General features: G+C 36.1%; 1 protein-coding gene across 1 annotated transcript in view; it reads right to left on the reverse strand.

Moving 5' to 3' along the window:
• The window catches only part of heca (hdc homolog, cell cycle regulator), a 95,538-nt gene that overhangs the window by 55,445 nt on the left and 16,593 nt on the right, over positions 1 to 23,500 (reverse strand). The window contains 1 exon segment of the mRNA XM_017617694.1: positions 5,761 to 5,857. Within this exon segment, the coding sequence (XP_017473183.1) occupies positions 5,761 to 5,857 (97 nt within the window).

A 23,500-nucleotide genomic window follows, 5' to 3' on the forward strand; every position in this document is an offset into this window, starting at 1 on the left:
GCCATCAGCCCCCAATTTAGTTATGGGAAGCGAAAAAGTTTAAAGGCAAAAAAAAAATCGATACAACAAAACGAAACGAAAAAAGTGAAAGGCGTATGTATGTATAAAATGCTCCAAAGAACACTCGACTGGCAAATAGAAAGAACTGTATCAAAGCGGCGCACCGCCAGCCAGGCGGTCGAGAGCGAGAGGTAGGGCTTATTGCAGTAGATAAGAAGACAGCCACGACCCTCTAAGTTCGGCTGGCCAGCTTATGGCATCAGCTTTAACGGTCTGGAGCTGCGCGCTGCCTGCCGTTCCCATAGGCACCCAGAAAGCGCTGGCACGGCTGATCTGTTTGGCGCTCAGCCAGCCACTCCGCTGTTGCTGAAATCATTCGTACAGCTGCACTGCATCACTGCTTTCAAATCATTTCTATAATTCTTGTTTGCGGCAGCAGCAGCAGCAGCAGCAGCAGCACATTCTATTCTATTGAAGTGTTGCTGTTTTTTGTTTTTTTCTCATTTCGTTTGTGAATGGAAATTGTGTGTCTGTACTTGGAAACGAATTAAATATTTATAAATTCAATACAGTTTGCAAATGTTGCCAGCAACCAGCCACCAGCAACCAGCTACCAGCAACGAAAACTATTTTCAACTATTTTGCTGCTGCAACAATGACAGTCGGCAGTCGGCAGCTCCTACTTACCAGCAAAGAGGAGAAGTTTGCGCAAAAATCTGCTTAAGAATTAGGGAGGTAAGGAAAGAAATGATGCGGCCCCTGAGCCAGCGAAGGTGTGATTTAAAATCATGCACTTTGGCATGCAAACTGTTGTAGTAGCAGCATTCGAACGCTTTTAGTTGAATTGAAATGTTTTGTTTCGGATGCTAAGCTTACCTTGGAACGGAAATAACAACCCAGCAGCAGAGAGAATAGGACCTATCCAAGGAAATAAGACGAAAATGGTATTTTCCTACATAAATTTTTTTTATTGAAATTTGGAATTGAAATGAAGTATTGGTAGTCTCAAAACTGCGCCACGATCCACATACATATGTAGATATCTTTCTTACCACATAGTTCAGCTGCGACTGCTCGGCTGGGATAAATCCACATTTGCAGTGGTGCTACCCTCACCTACCTGCGTTCAAAGGATATCACACATGTCATAACTGTTGTTTCATGTTGTTTCCAAGTGGGTGGCCCCCGACGGCTTAGCATCCATAACTAACGAGACAGGCAAAAACAAAGCCAAATAAAACAGAAAAGCAAGTAGCGTCAGGTAACTAAGTTTTCGTTCAATGCCATTGTCATGGACATGCCACGCAAAGTTTTCTTCTTGTCCTCACTGTTAGCTGCGGCGGGCGGCACTTGAAATGTAATTTGATTTTGTGTGCAATTCGAACAGACACAAAAGAGTGGGAAGACAAAAGGAAAAACGCTCATAAAATATTCAAAAGTATTAAAAACGATTCTTGATTGAATAGCTTTAGTGACGGCATAATAAAAGGGAATATAGAACAATTTAAGAGCGGAATACGTGGAAAGTGTTTTCCAAATTTGACTAGATCTATCGCTCAAATCGAGACCCAACCGCCAAAATAACGTAAGCGACTTTTTTTCAAAATTTTATTTTTGATGCAGAAATATTCCTAGAGCATCTAGAAGCATTTTTGCAAAAGAAAATTAAAAAAAACATTTTGTCTAACAAGTGATCTGAAACTTTACTAAGTACTGCTCAAAGAGGGACCCAGGCCTTTATGAAAATATACAGTGACTCAAACAAATGACCATTTTTGTGTTATTTTTATATAGCAATATCGTCTAAGCTTTAAGCAAAACCGTAAAACTTTATACAAAATTTAGGAAAATTCACCAAATTTTCATCAAAATTTTGATTGATTTTTGAGAATTTTTTTCGGTGACGGATTTTTGCACTTTCATATAAGTATGAATTTCTTATGAAATAAAACACGGGAGACCGTCAGCAATAAAATTTCAAAATATCAACGCATGTTTTTGTAAATTGTGTTTGTTATATTGAAAACCCGAAAAAGTAGCCTAAAACAAAAGTTGCTAAGTTTTTGGCCATTTTCGTTACGTATTTCGCTAAAGTTTGAGTATTCAAATCTTTTTTTGGCGTTTAAAGTAAACAAAAACTCCATTTACAGTAAAGACAAACTCCATACGAATCAGAAGGATTCGATCTTTATTAAAAGATTTCATAAAATTGGGCTTAGCAACTATTCACTCTAAGGTCGATGCCGATATGCAGTACACAGTTTTTGTAAAATAATAACCTTAAGCATCAAATATCCGCCGAAACAAATAAACAAAGCTTCAAAAAGCTCAACTTGTACGTATGTACTATGTACATTAGGGCGGTCCAAAAAAACTGCATATTTTACATATTTCATTTGGGGAAAACTCTTGTTTTTTTTGTAGAATCGCTATAAAATCGATAAACATAAATATTCTCATCTCGTATACACAAAACCTTTGATCAGTTCGTTACTACATCTCGCCCGTTTGCATCAAAATTCTACATATTGTTGGAAGATGTGTGAAGGAAAATATTTTTATTTGAACAAAATATATTTACTTTTAACGATTTTATAGCTATCCTACGAACAGATGTATTTTCGCCACACGAAATTTGTATGTATGTACGTTGAAAACTTTAAAGCTCGGCGGCACGGTTAAATGTGAAATTTATTTTCCATTTTCTGTATTTCTGGGGGTGCACTATGGTCCCAAATCATTTTTTTTTTTCTTGATAAATTAAACTAATGCAACTACGAAGTTGAAAATTCGCGGAGTCAATAGTCATGGCATAAGTAAGAACAAGACCAAATTTTGGACCAATCGGGCCACACCCATCTTGACCGCCCATATAACATTAAGATTTTGGATAAAAACTAACTAAATTATATATAAATACTAGGTTTATTTGTTTTTAAGCATCCAATTAGTATAGGTGTAGATATGTACATATGTTCATATTTATATATGTACATAAGTCTATTTACGTAAGTGTATATTTAGGTACACTAGGGCGGGTACGGTTGTCAGACGTACTGATTTTATCAGTAAAGTACGATTTTTCAACTCTTGTACTGATTTTATTCATTTCTTCAATCAGTACGCTAATGTCCTGATTTTTCAAAATTTGTACTGATTTGTACTGAATTTTCTATTCAAACAAAATATGTACATACTTCATTATTTTCTTAAAGTAGTATTTTCTTAAGGTTCTTACATAAGAACAACAAGAAATTAATACAACAAAAAGATCAATCGTTTTATGGGCATAGCGCCGGATCATTACGTACCAGATGCGATAATATGATGGAGCTTAAACTATTTAAAAAGAAGACTTAAATTTTTGTCGAGTGTTGCTGGTTGTCTCGAAAATAACTTTCAGTTTAATAACAATAAATTTCAATATTCGAATGGCTTTTGCCTATAACTTACAACTCCTTTTTCTCAATTTACTGACTTGGTAAAAAAGTTTTGCATACAAAATATAAAGTTAGATACTCTTTTTAGCGAATTTTTAGTCTTTCACAGTTTTTGCGTAGTTGAAAAATTATTGAAGCCATGAGGAAATATAGATGAACTCCTTAAAAAGTGGTACTTTTTCACAGTATTAGAGGATCTTAAGAATAAAGTTTGTTTCCTGGCGCAAAGAGAGAAACCGGCTTCTAATTAAAATTTTTGAAAGTGAAATTCAAATTAAAAGTAATTTTAAAATTAAATGTATAGAATTCTTTGGCTATTTAAACACTGCAAATGGGAATTATTATCATTATTGCTATTCAAAAAGTCGCAAATATAAAATAATTTATTGGCTCCTGTCTATAATGATGTGTACACTCATGTTAAAATGAATAACACTTTAACTTTTTATGAAGTTTACTTTATTTATATACCAAAATATTGTTAAAATCAAAAACTCAGGCGTTTTAAATTATTTTCTGTTATTTACATTCATAATTTTGCTTTGAATAAAAATGGACTGAAAAGTACTGATTTTTCAGCATGAAAAAGTCGAATGTACTGATTTCGCGCATAAAAAATCTGGCAACCCTAAGGGCGGGGCAACTTGTATGAAACGATTTGTTTTCGACATCGTTCTTAGCAGATTCGGATTCTACATACATGAAATTCTAAGTGCTCATTTACACACGGCGATTTTTGTTGCCGCAACTCGACGTTTGTAGGAGAGAGCGTGACGAGGAAAGGAGAGGGGCACCGAGTTGCTCGTGCTCGGGCAACACGCTTTGTGCTCTCGTTCGTCTGTGTAAATTGAACCGCTGTTCACAGCTGACAACAACAATTGCATACACACAAATCGCCAAAGTTTTCGTGTATAAACGCAGTCTAAGAGAAAACCTCGTCAGAGCATAGCTCTAAAGTCAATTTCGAGTCCTGTTTGTTTACCCAAACGAAAGCATTTCGGCACGGCTAATCGGCTAAAATTGTGCTAAACTAAAAGACAATTGTGGGAGTTTGCTGAAAAATGCCGGCGATATCTGAATGTCAACATATAATACGCACTTTAATGAACACTTCCACGTTTGTACATTTATGCAAGTTCATGCCCAAATACAACATTTTGACTACAAAACATATAGGTTATGTTGAATAAAATCCAATATTAACACAACACTCAAAAATAACGACAAGGAATTTAAATTAGAAATAATGTTTTTAAACCACTTACATTGGGGTTCAAATTCAATTATATATCCTAGTTGTGATTTCGTTTGCACCCTTTGCTGTTAAGGTAATTGTAAGGCTCTTTTATTTACACGTGTTTAAACATCCTACTTTGAAGGCTTGACGAATCGGTAGTGTTGCCACCTAGTTTTTTTCATTGTATTCTCTCGATTGCCTAAGGTATTGCCATTAAGAAAATATATATGCAACTTTTTATTTTTCCTTTTTTGGTTTTTTGCCAAAAAAAAAATTTATTTGGAACCATAGAAGGGTGGCAGCAAGAAAATTATAAAAAGTTGATTTTCCTGTGTATTTTTTGGACCACCCTTGAATTTTACTATGAAAATATTGCCACTACACTTTCTGTCATCTTATCTGGAGTTAACTAAGACCATTCACAAGCAGAAACAAAAAAAAAACGGAGAGAAGCATCAATTCCAGGAAATCTTCTAAGATGCCAAAATGTATGAATGAACAAACAACGACTTCAAAGGAATCGCCATTGGATATTAATGATGCTGAATGCTCCAATTTAATGGAGCACAAATATTTAAAAACAATCCACACCATACCACATATCAAACAACAATTAAACGTAGGTGCACAGAGATACATGTACACATGTAAATATATAATACGAGTACACACAGATTTTCTTGGAACTCCAACTGTTCTTTGTTTTGTTCGCGGGTGTCGGTGTCATTTGTGACAGATCTCAGTAGATATTTTGCGATCTTTTGTTTACATGAGTCTATATGCATACATATGTACATAACATACATTCATATGCAAGTACATATGTAAGTATGTATGTATGTATATACCTAAGTAAGCGATTGCTGAGTGCTCAAAACAGCCATGCCTTCGTCAGTAAATTCTTTAAGGCCACAAAAGGCAAGCGGAGTTCTATAACATACAATCGTCCAGGTTTAAAAATACTTAGCAAAATATTTCTCTAACCTCTGAGCCTTCCAACTATTGGATTTTTTCTTCACTTCCATAATTTCTATAATTCTCATCCGGCTCATGAATAGAATCAACATTTATCTTCTTACTTACCTTGACTTGATAGGAATTTAAGCGTGTCTTCGGCAACAAATTGAACGACGAAAAATCCAAACGACGTGAAAAGATGCCATTACAGCCAGATGTTAAGCTGCAAAGATAAAAGGCAAATGCGCAATGAGTTTTAATAATAATGTACCAAAATCGTAAGATATGAGTTGAGGGAAGAAACAAATAAACAAAAAATGTACATAAATATGTATGTAGATATGTATATAAATACTACGTGAACTTGAATTACTTAATACCCACTTGAAGCACAGCAATAAAAGTAAACAAAACCATAAAAACAAAATGAATAAGTTCAAAAAGAATTCTTTAATAACCAAATCTAAATTTAGTGTAGCCCGATTTAAATAAACTGGCAGCGCGCCGAAAAAAACGCCAGCTGACCAGCAACGGCAGGCTTCACGTGTTTAATTGCCACTCTTATAAAAACATAAAAAATATATATAAAAAAAATGCGGTCATAATATAGCCAATTGTAATTTGTGTTGTTGTTTTTTGTTTAACATTCGTGCTTATAGTAAATTTCATCGTCGATCTGCTCGATTTGAAGTTAAGGAATTCTTCTACAACTCCCCTTTGCTTTTGAATTCGCCCAACGATGTGAATGATGACTGTATGAATGGCAAATCTATAAATATCCATATACATATTTACATATGGAATACCAATAAAAACAACTAAACCACTTCCTCAGATAACGTGCGAGGAAGTTGCCTCGATTCCAGCCGTAAATCAAAATTATAAAAGCAAAATTTATACGGATGTATGAATTTAAAATGGAAGAAGAACAACAAACTCACTGCAGATAACGCCCAGACCATCATCGCGAAAACATTTGTACACATCAGTATACATACATATGTATGTATAAACAATATGTTCATTAGGGTGCCCTAGATTTTTATATATTTTTTAATTCGATATGTAATGCTTCTGGCTAACATCAAACCAACGGGGAGCCCGCAGAGTAATTCCTCTCACAAAGGGGAATGGACCGGGAGGACTGCCACCGAATTGAGATTAGCAGACTACTCTAAAGCCTGTCAACATGTTCAATTTTCCAACAACCGTCGTCTAACCTCCTTCCCAATTAGGGACGACCACAGAGATACAAATAGCCCATTTATGGGCCAAGTTACCACAGGTTGCCAAGCTCCAACTAGCGGTGGAGAATGCTCCAGTAGCGGCCCCAAAACGGTTAAAAATTTAGGAAGTCGTGACTGGATCCTTCGCTATTCTATCCAATTGGATACTGTTAACACTATCGGATCCAGCTAAAACCATGGAGATGTTTCAAAGCTTTACACAATTACAGATTGATCAATACGGTCGTAAAATAATAGCATGAAAATTGTAGTGAGAAGCGGAAAGTTCAAGGTAAATAAAACCAGCAATGAAGCTTTAGTCAATTTAACGGAACTCGCGGAAACTGAACAGCTTTAAAACAGCTTAAAAATTAGAAATTTCCTCCGAAGTTTAAGTACTTCAATATTTTTAAAAACTAAAAATAAATTATTACTACGATTAAGCTCACAACGACTAATGCTCATGTGTACATAAATATATGTTTCATTTTTCACTTGGGAGAGATTTTTTCGCATAACTTCTTAACTAAAAGTAAAATTTAAGAGGTACTCCAAAGAACATATAAAGCTAAGTAGGTGCATAGTAGTGGAACGTAATCAACTGCTATGCACTTTCTTTGTTTTCTTCGGTCTTCGGGTAGCCACCACTTATATGGATCATAAATATGAATTCTCTCATTATGTTCTGGGACAACCTAATGTACTCACACGTCTGCACAAACAGACATACAGTGCCAGCACAATGTAAACAATATAAAAAAAAAGTGCAACAATTTTGGTAAACAGGAAAATCAACTAAAAGAAATTAAAAGCTTAAGTATTCTGATGAACGAAAAAACACTAACTCATTGAATAATGTGTTCAAAAGAGCGTGACACAACAGAACGTCAGATAAAAGTAAGCGTAAAGAGCTATGGTTGGAATTAAAACACGAAAAACAAAAAACAAAAAAAAAACCAATTAAGCGTGTGAGAAGCGCGCTACCCGCTGAGGTGTTGAGTAATTTCCAAACAAATTTAGTTATCAGTTCATGGTGAGAACGAAAACGGAAAAGAAAAAGAAAAAGTTAAACAAACAGGGCAATAAAGAGTACTTAGCTAAGAAGCACGCTGTCAAAAAGAGACAAAAATTAAATAAAAATTTTAATTAAATAGCGTTTAACCTTGGCATTGAATATACATACATTGATTCATGCATACATACGCTCCGCTCCTCCAACTGTCACTCGCAGTGGCATGTGCTGGCTCTCGCCAATGTTAACAAAATTTATGAAACGAATTAACTAAATATTTCAAACACTAATGAGAATCAAGAGTGCGATCAAATTGCAAACAAATGAAATAAGATGAATCTGTTAACGATTCCGTCATCATTCTAGTGAATGAAGTTTCGCTTTCAATGCTGGCTGATACCGTCATTGTCGCCAAAAAAACGTCGGAATCAAGCCGAGATCATCAAATAGGTGCTTATAATAATGTAGTCTTGTGTATTTCATTACCGCTGGCCATTTTCGAAACACTTGCCGCCTTTTTCGACATTCAAGAAATAAAATAGCTGAAAAGTAACCAAAACGTACCGAAACAAGCGTACACATTGTGGTGTGTAAGACTGTACGTAGAAAATATAAATGAAAAAGAAATAAAGAAGCTTAAAGACAGGGCAAAACAACAAAAAACAGCAAAACAAAAAACAAAAATATAATTGAAGTTACGCACGAACACACGAGATAAACATAACAAATACTTATGCACGACTAATTGATAAACTCCTCCCTTTTAAAGTCGGTTAAAATAGCCACTACAACGATGTAAATATGTAGTAAATGGCGTCTAGTGCTGCTAATGAATGATGCCATTCTTAAATGTCACGTAATTTCTCCAAAAATATACTAACTAAAAACTTTAAATTATCGATATTATGTGCCGAACTTTTTAAATATTTACTTTTCAGCGAAAGCCGAAGCAATATTTGCTGTACTAAACCACCTTACACTCAGAAAAGGAATCAAGTGTTTCGTACTCGATCTTAGCATTCCCGTACTTAAAATCGGACTAAGATTGAAAATGCTAAAATAGAGAGTACCAAATACTGGAACTAAGATAATGCAAACCTAAAAAATTAAGTTAGGTATACAATCAATCATTTGTTCGCGCGTCTTTTTGTGAAAATATTGTTCATGAACATACATCTAACATTCTACGTCGAAGTATGAAAGGTTGTGATAACTAACCCAACCTTTTTCTTTTCAATGTTTCTTAAAATAAAACACTCGTACTCATAATAAAAAAGCATCATATTTGATTTGAGTACGAAATTCTCATTTTAATAATGTAATATTTAGATTCCATATACCTAAATCGAGTTAGTTTGTTCTTATTTTTAGGCCGACATTATTCCCTCAGTGTATAAGTACGTACACATACAGCCTCGCGTAGAAATATGTAGTTGAAAGCATAAAATTATATGAAATTTTTTAACTTTTTTGCAACAAATTTGGTTTTGATTTTTTTTTATGTTCAGCAAATATCTGATCTGATCATCAGGAAGTACATAAGTCGGTGAACATCAGGCGTCGCTAAAGTTAAAACCATACAAAAAAAAAACTACGACAAACTGAGTAAATAAGTTATAAATATAGTAAAAATTAAATGGATATATTCTATTTAGCGGTGGTTCAGTAGGCCAAACAGCAAAACAAAAATATGGATGTATGTGTTGTGTGTTGTTTGTAAGCGCGAATTTATGGCCAACAGTTCCACCTGTTGACTTTGACCTTCAAATCTCGCAAGCGGCGACAATTAAGAAACCAGTAAAGCTGCCAAAAGCGCCAGTGACCAGCGAAAACCCACACAAACGAATGTGGTTAACTGATGATGAACAGGTTATAGTTGGCTGGGCCTACATAGAAACAAACACCCATACGCACAGAATAACGTATGTACGTACAAATACACGTAGTATACGTATGCAGGTATGTAAGGAGGTATGCCTCTGTAGTGAACAACATTTCTCAAAGTCTGAAGAATTTGTATGAAGGTGGGAAAAACAAACTTTGCTACAATTTGCGAAGATATTTGAACTAAGTAATAAGACATGCCTTAATCGAGGAGTAAATATTTGTTTGGCAAATAAACACACATATACGACTGTATACGCAGCTATTCTTATTATCCAATCTAATTTTAAATTACCTATGGTCAAATTTATTACTCCAAACAAAAATGAGCTGAACAGCGTTGAATATACATTTTTTTTTATTGTTGTTGAATACTGCATAAACAGAATCAAAATTAATATCAAATCTTTTTGTAGATTCAATATATCGCCAGCTGAGGTAGGGCGTTATTGAACCATTTGCTGATATAGGGCATTCTTTAACCAAATTTGAAGTAAGAAGTTTCTTTTTGTGTTTTGATAACTGATAATCCTATCTGTTATATACAAAAATTTGTTATTTTATGTTTTCATGACTACAACGCGCACGAACAGCACAATGGATGTGTTTAGTTCTTTTTGTGGGTTTGTGGTAAACAATTTTGAAAAATAGGGTTGCCAGATATTTGAAAATTTTAAATTATTTAAAGGCTCAATAAAATAATTAAGTCTCTTCTTTAAAACTGAAAGCGTTTGAACATACTTAAAAACATTTTTTACGGGGTTGCCGCCTTTGTAAAAAAATACGACAATGATTATTAAAAATGTAAGCTTATTTAATACCATGACATAGGTATCAAATGGATTGTTATGCGTTCCCAGCAAAGGTTTTTGAAAATGCATACTTTAATTCTTTAATTTTTGGACGGGGTTTTCAATTTACCTATAATAAATTTTTTTTAATCATCATACATGCGGTTAAGTAAAATATGAGCTTCAAACAAAAGGTGTTAAAGTAAAGCTTTAACTCCTACATATTTCTGCATAGAGTTGGCACCTATCTAAAAAATTAAAATGAGTGCGATATATCTTCGCGACCATGTCAAACTATCGAATGTTCGAAAATGCATATTGCATCATTTCACTTCACTTACACAGATGGGTGGCAACCCTAATTCAAAACATGTTAGTCCAAAGCTTATGCGTACACTTTTCGTGTGATACCCATATTGTGGTATTAAATAAGCTTAACTTTTAAATAATCATTGTTGTATTTTTTTAAAAGGGTGGCAACCTCGTTACAAAATATGTTTAAATATCTTCAAATGCTTTTAGTTTTGAAGAAATTTAAATTTTTTATTGATCTCTAGATAATTTTAAATTTTCAAATATCTGGCAACAATGTTTTTAAAAAAATTTTATAGAAAACATTGAGTAGAATGCAAAAAAGAACTAGGCACATCCATTGTGCTGTTCGTGCGTGATGTGGTTATGAAACATAAAATAACAAATTTTTATATATATTTTATAGAAATTTTACGAAAAAATATCTTTTCCCCATGTAAAATACACGGGAATCTTCAATGCTACGGCGGCACGGGTAAATATTAATCGATTTCAAAGTAACAAAATACATGTCTCCTTATTTTTGATATTCTTTAGATCTGGGGGATGGCTGGAGGAAGAAAATTTTTGGGCCACCCTAATGTGTATAGGTATGTATGTATGTTAATGGCCAGATTGAACAACTAAGTTAAATAACCAATCGAGATAATTATGACATTCTCTCTACCTGCATCCCCTACGTACCTAACTATCCTTTCCTCCTTTAATGCCGCTCCCAACTTCATGACTTAATAGCTTATACTTAGTGGCACATCTGACAGCTGTGGCATTTGGCGAGAACGTGCACTCACTCACTGGCGCAATTGCCAATAGACGAAGAACTCAAATTGAAATTCAAACCCAATCGAATCGAAGCAGATCGAAGATTCAAACGATGCAAATAAAACAAATGAAACAAATCAAATACAAATGCATACAACGCTTTGCGCAAAACGTGACAATTGCCACGAAAATGGAGTGGCTGAATTGCTGAATGGTGAATGAATGAGAATTTTTGCATAAAACGTGAATGTCAACTGGGCACACGAACCGTGGCCGCAGAAGTGGAGCACAAGTGGCAACTTAATTGTAGCAAAAGCGTGATGCGATAGCGCCGCCTCAAGCACTTGCTGCAACAAGCATTTATGGTGCTAAAAAAAACAACAACATCAACAAGCATCCCTGCAAGAACAGTGACTATCATTTGACAAATCATTTGAATGGCAAGACTGATAGAGATTTCTGTCACTGGCTACCTACAAGTTTCTATCAAATTCTAAAGGGCAGTGTGAAAAATCTGATGTAAACATTTGTGTACATGTGATCTTCCGTCTTCCTCCAACGTATGGCCTTATTTAATGGTCTCTTTTTAACCAACGCAAAATTTGCAAATGTGTTAGTAAGATAAATGAGAATGTGTTAGTTTCCATCACACAATTCTTGTAGGGATTTCAGCAGCGAAATAGCGCAACAAAAATCGCAGGGGAGGCGGCGAGCTGATGGCAACACCATTTGCTTCGCACACACACACATGCAACAACAACTGTCTGGATTGTGGCAAACTAATAAAACAATAAATATAGAATATAGCACAACCTTTTAGCACCATCGCCAGCCACTGCACAAGCACGAAGTTCAACTTTGGTAAAATGAAGTGCGCGAACTTTCGGGAGCAAACAAAAAAATGTCGGCAGCAACGGCAATAAAAACTGGAGTAAAATGTTGCTGCGCTGAGCGCTAATTAACAAGCGTCTAATAAATACGACTACATTAGGTAATTAAGGTGTATTTAAGCTGCCAAACGACAACATATGTATGTATGTATGTAGTAAAAATAAAGCTAACGGAGCAATGAGCTCTGCGGTGATGCATGCAACAGCGGTGCAATAACCTCCAACGTGGCGAGTCGGTGCACAAAATAAATCAGCGCCGCTCCGAAGGAAGTCGATCGGCTAGGATGGCGGTGAGGGGAAGCACATGCAGGTGCATGTTTGTCTACCTGTGCTCACATATGTGCATATGTATGTACAGTTGGAATCATGTTGCATTATTGTGAGTGAGCGAGCATGAGTTGCTAAAATGCCACCAACAGCGTGGCGCCACCGCAGACACGAATTAAATACGAATACACAAAACTAATTAGTAATTATTCATTTAAGTAAAGCATTGCCGGCAAATGAATGGGAGAAATAATCGATAGAAACTTGTAAAAAATATTCAATACGATCGAACTTTAAGACGCGATGAATATCACTAAACAAACAAAAAGGTTAAGCGCCGATGAGTAAACAATGAAAAATTACAAATTAGTTGTGCAATGCTGAAAAAACAAACCAAAGGCAAAACTCGTCGTAATTTTTTTTTTAATTCATTTATGTCGCTATTAATAAACAAATTGGGAACAAATTGAGTGTGCGCCACACTTGGCTGCGACTAACTAATGGCGATCGAAACCGAAACCAAAAGCACAACATCAACGCGAACCGCAAATGAATCCAACAACAACATGTATGCAGTCAAGTAGTGAGCTAGACAAGACAAGACAAGACAAGCAACCGGCGAGGAGCCGGGGCGCAAGACTCGAGAGCAGATCAGTTAAATAGATCGCTTAATTGCGATAAATATTGGGGGGAACCATTTAAGGCAGCGCAAAAGTTTGCAAGCTGCAACAATATTAAATGGGGGGGGCTATTAATTAAGGCACTTGGAGAACGAACAGCAAGCATCGACATAAAAAGTGTGTATAGATAGACAACAACTATGTACCTACAAAAAAAAGGCAGTTATGGAAAATCAGTAGCTGTGCGGGGAACTCTGCTCACAGACTGCCAGCGAAAATAGCTCGGCTCGGCTCGGCTCGGCTCGGCACAGTAGGTTTGGGTGTCGGATTACATTGTGAAATGGTTTTCATTTCGATCGTTGGCTTTTTGCAATCTCCAACTCATTTATCAATTTGTGGGCAACATTCAGCCAGCATACCGGTTTCTGTGAATAAGCGACTCACTCGCCTGAGGCACTCATCTAATATGAGTTAGTAAACAGAGGGAAAAGCTAAAACATATATTTTTGTATCACACAAATGAACTGCATCATCGTTTGATAGGCCGATGGAGATCTTAAGCTATACATTTTAAGTGCAAATTAACGCGAGCAGCCAATCAAGCTGTGCACCACCCACGTGCTACTGCAACTAAATATCCAAGTGGCTGCGACGAGAGCTAGCTGCGGCAAATAGCAGGACGCACGCGATTTTACAGGCGAAATGCGCGGCAGCATAAAGCCCCTACACTTTGGCCGAAATGAAAACGAAACCATTTATCTTGTCGGAATTGCAAGAAATCGCAAAAGTTCACATAAATTCAGGAGGTTGAGATAAATAGCTCAAAGTGGCCGAGCGAACAACATATTCGTATATAGTCTATAAATGTTGCCAGACTAATAAAAAGGAATGAATAAGATGAAATTATTTAGGTTCTGAAAATTGCTATGGAACATTTTTTACTCAAGAGTTGTCTAAATCAAGAGTCACTAAAGATATGCAACAGTGTATTAAATAAGCCTCACACCTTCTTCCAGGAGTAGGTGATTTCCTACTTTTTCGTACTGCAAATTTTAGGCAGGCCTGCTTTTAATTTAAAGAATTTTGGAGAAGATAATTCTGCATAACGATTTTCGGAATGAAGACCAAATCAACTGCGATGTGGCTGGAAAAAAAGCTCATTCCTCGTAGTCCAGGCTTCCTTCAAGTCAGCCTGTTAAACGGACCGTGCCAATTGGATAATGTTTGCAGCCAGAGGTAGTATTTCTACTTTGCTTCACTAATACCGGGTCACCAAGCGATCATAGCATGGGGCGCCCAGTTAGAGGGTTAAATGTTCTACAAAAATATTAAATGGAATATTTTACTGTGAGTCTCCGAAAGATCTAATTCTTCAAAAAAGGTCAGAAATACCCGCATGGCGAAGAGTTAAAAGGTTACCAAACTCGAAGTATATGTATTTGAAATCGCTTTATATCTTTTTTTAAATTTACGCCACAAACATTCACAATGGCACTATCGAAAAATTTTAAACAGCCCTTCATCATATAGCGAACTCCAGTTTAATTGTAGAATTTTTTCAACTTATTTGGAACCAAATAAGGGGCGGAGAAGACCCGTTACGGTAGAAATTAAGAGGATATACAAGCTTTATATTGCACGAAATATGTAACGGGTGATTTTTTTGAGGTTAGGATTTTCATGCATTAGNGAATTAAGAGGATATACAAGCTTTATATTGCACGAAATATGTAGGTCTCGGAAAACAAGCGCTCTCTTTGAGGTCAATTTTTATATAATATTTTATGTACTATTTGCGACCAAAATATGGTAATTTTAGCCCAGCGTTAAAAATAAATTGTGATGGGGTGGAGCAAAATTCGTTTAGGGTTTGACTACCACACATGGCGACTACCGTTTTGGCATTATTTTGTTAGTCGATTATGTGGTTTCGCAAGGTGGAAAAGTCTTTCTAAACTTTCTTTGGCTTTTTGAAACTTGCATTTTTAGCTAGAATTTCGGTCCTACTTCTTCGATTTGTGGTGAGGCTTTATTTCACTATCTGGCTACGCCAAAAAAGTGTGCAAACAAAACTAGGCAATTTACCCCAAAATCGCGATAAAGCTATCAAATAACTGAAGTCGAAGTGGAGAAAACGTAATGTAATAAATGAAAAATCATATAAAATAAAACGTTGTAAAAAATGTTGTAAATATTGCTTTTATGATAAAATTAGTTAATAAAAATTTAAAATATATTTAGAAGTCATATACATACAAACACATCGTGCCAACTGCCAAACAAATTTTTACGATCTGTAGCTGGCTTAGACCAGTTAGCGATAATCACTACGCCTCAGTCAATTTTTCATTTCATGCGCCTCCTGGCAAGCAAGTAGACTCTACAGACTGGCCCTAACAGCAGCAGGGAAAATGCAGTGAGTTAATAAACTGTGTGGGCGAGTACAAACCGGAATGTATGTATGCCGTATGTATATTAGTGCATAGTAAGCAGTTTGCAGCAACAACGCCCGCAGATTACAGCGGCATTTTATGTTGCAGAAATTTAGTAGCAACAAAAGCTTTGCACTTTCCACTTTACTGCGCCTGGATGCAAAAATAAAAGTGAAATAAAAATGCGCGAAATACCAAAATATGTCGGCCACTCCTTTCGATTAAAGCCCACGACCAACATACGTACATAGGTGGCGGCGATGTTGCTGCAGCTGCCACTGACTCGATGACTGCAAGGCAATGAATGGTCTGTTGCAATTTCTGGCGGTCGCTTTCGGGTGGATGTTGCACGTAAAAGATGGTAGCATTTGATTTACGGTTTAGCGGTTTAGTAATTGGAAGCGAAAATGAAAGTGAAAATTATCAGGAGGCGAATAGTTAAGCTTGTACATATGTGTATGTAGTTGTATGTAGGCATGTTGCAGGGGTGGACCACAACAGCAAATGGAATTTGCACAAGTTGGCCGAAATCAGAGATTAACAGTTCGCCATAAAACATAAAATAGCGGTATGTAATAAGATAAACTCATAAAATATGCATACATTGCGAGTAAAATCGTAAAAGAAACGAAAAGTGGTGTAAAAAACCAGCCATAAAGAAATTAGTTAAATTGTGCCAAAATAAATGTTACAAGTAATGAAGCATGGTGTGGCACCTAGGCTAATAAAAATATCAATTTTCACATATATCTGTGCATGTACAAATGTACGCGTGTGGGACTGTTAATCGGGTTCAGGCATTAATGGAGAAATCAGCAGAACATGGCAGCTGGCTACCCCAGTTAGTTAATCGCTGACGGTGGCTTCAACATTGGCTTTTTTTTATTCATTTCAACTACGGGGCTTGGTTGCAAGCAATTTCATTTGCGCAAATTAATGAGACTTTTGCACTGAAAAAAATCTGCGCTTAACGCAGTTAGTTTTAGAAACCCCTACTGGGCATTACATTGGGTCTGTGCAGGCCTTTGGCGAACTCTTAACTAGGACTGTTCAATTCACCTAATATGACTGAAAAAAATAATAACATTTGGCGTTCATAAATTTCCTAATGCTTGGGCGAGCTTCACCTCCGTGCACTCGAATGGTCGGCTTGGCCTGCCAAGTGGCGACCGCTATTAGAAAAAAAACTTTTTGTTTTGGGTGTTGCTCGAATCAGGGATCGAATCCCATACCAACGGAGTAGTAGTGCGCAACTCGTAACCACTCGACCACTAAGGCCACCAACCTAACTTAACCTTCAGAAATTTTAATTTAATCAAAATGCATTCACATTAAACAATTTTATAGACCAAAAATCATCGATTGGATTTTTGTAAAGCTGCTAATTGTCCACGCAGATGAGATTGCGGAGAATAAAATCTAGAATTATGTCCGCAATGAAACCGGCAATTGTAAGGTTACTATTTTTTTTTTCAAACCATTTTAAGTAATTTATTTTCCCAACTTAAGAAACATTTATATTCAAATCATCGCTTGATTAAAATTTAATTAAAAAATAAATCATATGCCATGCTGACACTTGGCAATATATAACTCTGTCTGCGATGATAAATATTTTAAAGTCGATCAAAAGAAACGCAAAAAAATGCTAACAGATAATTGTGCTTATAATGTGCGCCCAAACGAAACTATTTCAAATACATACTTCAGACTTCCGAGCGGTAAAAATGGCCAGGTCAGTCGATCCCTGTAGGAAATCCGAAAGAAATTTCTGGCATTACAATAAGTCTATTCTTTTGCAACCGAGCTACAAAAGAATACACGCAAAGCAACAACACAAACATACGCGACCTGAAGAGTAGTGTTGTTATGTGAAAAAGCTGCTCTATTGTGAATTGTTAATGAGAAAGTGGAGAGGGAAATTTTTGTTTTCGTATATATATGATTTATGTTTAAAATACATACCTCGCATAATTACTAATTTCTATTGTTTTTTGTGTCTAAATCTCGTTGAACTAATCACATGTTTCTTACCAGCTAGAAATTGGGAAAAGAACAAATGATTAAATGAGCGAGAAAAGCGAAATCGATCCATTGTGATATTGTGTTCCAAGAAGCGATATGGTACCAAATGGGACAAATGGCTGTTCTTGCAGGGGCTAACCGCGAAATGAACTACGTCAAGGACTACTTTTTTACGTACATACATATACATATGTACATGGAAGCACATACGAACAACTTTAGCTAGGTTTCTATGCTACATTTGAGCGACAGTCAGTCAGCAAATTTTGATGTGGGCGTGTACGCACTTAGAATTCGCATTAGTCCACAGGCACACATACACAAGTACATCGTCGTTTAAAGTACAAAACCGCATATCTGAAATTTGCTGCCAAAAATTGGATTTGCTCACACAAGCGCTTGGGTCAATCCTTATCCATTCGTACTGAAATATACTAGCCAGAAATGTGATTTCTTTATAAAAAAAGATAACCATTTTGAAATATTAGGTTTTTACCCTCTAGAAGAGAATTTATGCAACCTCACAAACGCGGTTTTGTACTTTAAACGACGCGACATATGTATATTCATACATGCATGCATAGAGTTATGAAATTATTTATGAATAAATTAAGGAAATCTTTTCGGTGTTTCTAAGAACGGCGATTCAAAGCAAAGCTCCCGCATACTCGTGAGTGAATACATACATACATATGCTCCCATATCATTGATGAATGTGATTTATGTGCAAACTAACTGACTGACATGTTCGCAAGCTGAATGACTGAGTGGCCAACTCAATTGCTGGCATCACAACAATGACCCATTGCATTGTAGCTCACAGGGCAACACATGTTTCGAACTTTCAACATACAGATATATTTACTAGGTACATATGTATATACATACACAGTACGTGCCTACGAAAAAGTATGTACTATGCCCCGCAGGGAAAGCCATTACTTCTGAACTAGAATACCACTAGTTTGTTTTCAGCTTTAATTCGTATTCTATGAGAATTTTTTGGAGGTTTCCTACGAATTGTCCGGCTATACATCAGCACCAACCAGTAGAAAGACTAGTAGAGTCGTACCAGTTGACGGAATAGTCTATCTATACATCTGCAACGGTGGGGTGCTATTCGATAGGTCCGCGGTTTGAGCGGGCCGGAAGATTTTTTTCCCCTTATTTCTTATTTTGATATGTAAATCATTATATAAATAGGCAATCATGTTTCCTTTACACCCCTTTTACGGCTAAANCACCACACCGCAGCTCACCACACCCAATTTCACCACATGACATGATATCACTTGATGTGGCATCAAAGGCAACATCATTTGGCATAAAATGAACCAAAATAAATAAGATTTAGATAGAGGTGAAAAAAGGGATAAAAAGGAAATACAACTGAAGAGTGTGCGATGTTATATTGTGGTGTGTTATGCTTCATATGTTATGTTATTTATTCTTATGTTATGGTTATGTTATGTTATGCCAAGTACTAATGTTATTTTAGCTCATTCAACTTACATAAACTATCCTTAATTTTATCGGTTGAATTTCAACCGCTGGGCGAACACTAGTATACATAATTTTTCGCCAGATAACCTGATAGCCAGGCAAGTGTGAACACCCACATTTATTCTTTGTTTATTTTTATTTTTTTATTTTACTGTATATGTATGTAGTCAGTCAATAAAGTTTACGTACAGCGAATTTTTTACAATACGGGCAACTATTTTTTAAATATATTATTTTTCCCTATTTTTTTTAAGTTAATTCTACAAAGAAAAAAACCAAAATCGGAGCTCAAAGCCTTTCATTCAAATATAGCATTTTTTATTTACGCTCTCTAGAAAAGAGTTGAGAATGCAGTTTTTTAGCCCATTCAATTTTAGTATAATAAAGTGCAAGTAAGAGGAAGCTAGGACTTACCATTGATTTTCAGCAATTTTTTTTGTTGAAGGTGTCGCACATTGTTTCCATATAAAAAATTGTAGAACATCATTACATATGGAGAAAACGAGCAACACCTTCAATAAAAAAAATTGCTAAAAATCAATGGTAAGTCCTAGCTACTTCAAACTTCCACTAAATTAAAATTGAATGGGCTAAAAAACTGCGTACCCAGCTTTTTTCTGAACACTGTGAATAAAAAGTGCAATTAATTTTGCACAAGGTTTGGAACTCTGATTTTGGGGGTTTTTTGTTGTAGAATTAACCATATTTTTATAAAAAAAATTAGCGAAAAAATTAGTTGCCAGTAAAAAATTCGCCGTACCTAAACTTTATTGACTGACTGTATGTATTAATTTTTTATCTTTAACTACAGTTCATCTAATTTTATTTTGTTTTCTTTTTTATTCCTTTTTATTCATCACCAGTTATTGAAATACATTTTTAAAATGTATGCGCATATGTACATACATACATAGGTATGCGAGGCGAAGTTTCAGGCTAATTGAAAGCGAAATCTTAACAGAGTACGAAAGTGAACGAGCTCCAAAATAACCAAGCTCAGCTTGTACATACACATATTTCGTTTCTTACCGATCATGCTGGCTAGTTAGCGAGCTAGTTCTGCCTATCGTGGGCCAGCTCAGCACGTTTTATTCAAATTTCCTATGATACAGAATCTATTGTTATTATTTTTTTCTATGTCAGCAATGATGTTCCGCAATGTGACGTTTTTTTTTACTTCTTTGTGAAATGGTTTTCAAAGCGAATTCAAAGTGGTTGAGGATTTTATGAATGCATAATTGATTCACAAAGGAAGTCATATTATACGTACTACATATGTATGTATGTATGTATGTTCATACTCGTATATAACACAACGACCGTAGAATCGCAAAAAAAACGTCAAAACAACAACGAAAATCCGTAGTAGATATTTTTGAAACTAATATGTGCATAATATATTGTGACACTTTTAAATTCCTAATAGTTGTACCGCCGCTTAGGCAATAATTCCAAAACAGCAACCAAACCAACATCATTTCGCTTTACTATTATTTTCGCTTGCTACCCCACACAGCTCTTTGTCGATCCGATCGTGCCGAAAAAGGAATTATCTTTGACATACGTTTATATAATTTCGCCTGAGCCAAAGTCACGTCCTCGCTGATGTCGATGTCGATCCATCAAACCCATTCATAATGCCACAAAATTTGCTACTAAACACACATACGCAAATACAGTAATATCCGATGCAGCTGTGATTACGTGATTGGAAGCAGGCAAAAAATGCCAAAAAATTGTGACCGGCAAACTAAAATTATGCAAATTTAAAAACCAGTAACCACCCATACCCTCCGCCTCCGCCCACCGAACCGAACGCACCACTGTCTGCTTTGCTTGCGCGCCAAATGTACAAACATTAAATAACTAATTGTCAATAAATTTTCATGTCAGTGGTACGTTTATTTGCTTTAAATTAATTAGTGATATTAGTGGCGGCGGCGCATGGAGGGAATACAAAAGAAGCTTTTTGAACAGCACTACCAAACTTAAAATTCGCTCCAAATAGATGTGAATAGATCAGACTTGTGCATACTATGTATATGTATGTATGTATGTATGTATGTATGTACAAATGTTTGTATGTTGAAACTGACTTTTAGTACACATACTACTATGTAAATACATACATAAATATGTACCTCTACTTTTCATATACGATGTCATTCGACGTCGGTACGTCATTTCCGCCAATAAAGACTAAACGCGATGTTGATCCTACAGTTTGTAATTAGCTGATATTAAAGCGCCGGATGATTAAGTCGGGACACACATTGGGTGATTCCATTGCAGATATTAAATAAAAGTATTCACATTCACAAATTATGCCAATGCCACCTTATCGTAGTTGCGGAAACACTGTTAACTGCAGGACAAACTGGCGTTGGCACAACATCGTCGGAGCGGTTGTTTTCTTTTTTTCTGTGTGTCTAGCCCTACACTTCGTTGAAAAAATATAATTTTGTTTGACTTTTTTTTAAACAAACTGAGAATGCCGACTTGTTAAGGACATTACTGTGCAAATGTTTACTTTACCTTTGCTTAAGAGTTGAGGGAAAACGAAAAAATTACTGCTTTTATTTACTTCAGCTTTTGTGAATTGACAATACACCATTTGTTTACAATCGGCGGTGTCAGATAGAAAAATTATAAAAAATTGTGAATTTTTGTCGAAATGTTCAAAACTTCGGAGCACCAATTTTTTGCGTTTTGTACTCTATAAAAAGAATTTCGGAATTTGGTACACAGGATATGTAAAACCCGAGGAAGGATTTCAGACCAATTACTTTTCCTCCCTTATTGTGATTTACATATGTCTCACTTAGCATGCCTACCTGTAGCCCAGATCAGTGTAGTCTGCCTTACATCCAACTGTTAAAGTTATAGCGCATCTTTTAAGAACAAAGACTTTGCGGTTGGTGCCTCGATGAGTAAGCTCAGAGTCGAAAACAACTTTGTTTGGCTTATCTCCTTCATGCTCCGCGACAGAGGCAGTGCCATTACCCAGCGTATGGTGATGAGAGGTATCACGCAGGCAGGCCCTCACCCTCTTATTGATTAACAACATCCTGGAAGAGGCAAAAATGAGTGACGATCGGGTTATCACCTAAGAAACCTGATGACGCGGCACTTGTCGTCAGAGGAAAGTTTCTACACACTCTACGTAAACTTACTCTTAAATTGGTTTGCTATCTGTGGACTTCGTATAAAACATGGAGATGGATCTCATCTTGTTCAACAGGTGGTATAAAGTGCCTAATGCCAAATTTCTCTATCGATGGAGTTCAGTTTGTGCTCGGACATAGTAAAGGATCCAAAGGACAAGGAGCTAGCCTGGAAGCCAAATATTGAGGAACGAGTAAAGGAAATCTTACGATAATTGACGATGGACTGTGAATTCCGAGCACTGGCTGTTGAGGAAGACTTCGCTGCTTCGCACACAAGCACATGAGTGTATGTATGAGTATGAGTTTGCCCATCTCTGCTCTAAAGCTAACCGTCTAGCTGCATGGAACCACAATGAAGCAAATTATGTGTCTTATATGGGGCCACGGCACTAAGAAGCCGTAGTTCCTTCTTCAACCCGGTCTACGAGCACTCGGCGATCTTTGTAAACTTCCGACTTTATACCTGATAAAACGGATCGGGTGCGGACATCTCTCTGCACACACACCTGGATGTGAGGGCGGCAGAACAGAAGTCCTGCTCAAACAATTTAGTGCATAATTTTTTTGTACATATCGACTTTTTCGCGAAATTATCGTAAGCGCTATTTTGTCGAAATTTACTTTTCGATGCAAATTTGTTCTTTTTTTTGGGACAAAATTATCGTATGTGCCATACAAAAGTACTTACATAGCAGTTTGTATGAGTAGGTACTCTGTGAATTGCGGAGCAAAATCGTTTTGGCAACACTCTGCAATCGAAAAACTACGGCCAAGTGAATTCTCGCTCACCCTGGTTTGATTTTATGTGTTTCTTTTATTGCACTGTCGTTTTGACATTGAGAATTTGTTAAAAACAAAAAAAAAGAAAAATTAAAAAAAAAAAATCTGTTAAATTTTTAATGAACTTCATAAATATTGACTTTAAGCGAATTAACAAGCTTTTTCTTTTGTTTGCTTATTCATTCAACGCCGCTG

This window comes from Rhagoletis zephyria, unplaced genomic scaffold (genome assembly GCF_001687245.7).
Source record: "Rhagoletis zephyria isolate East Lansing unplaced genomic scaffold, Rhagoletis_zephyria_1.1 Rzeph_scaffold_01466, whole genome shotgun sequence".
Classification (NCBI taxonomy): domain Eukaryota; kingdom Metazoa; phylum Arthropoda; class Insecta; order Diptera; family Tephritidae; genus Rhagoletis; species Rhagoletis zephyria.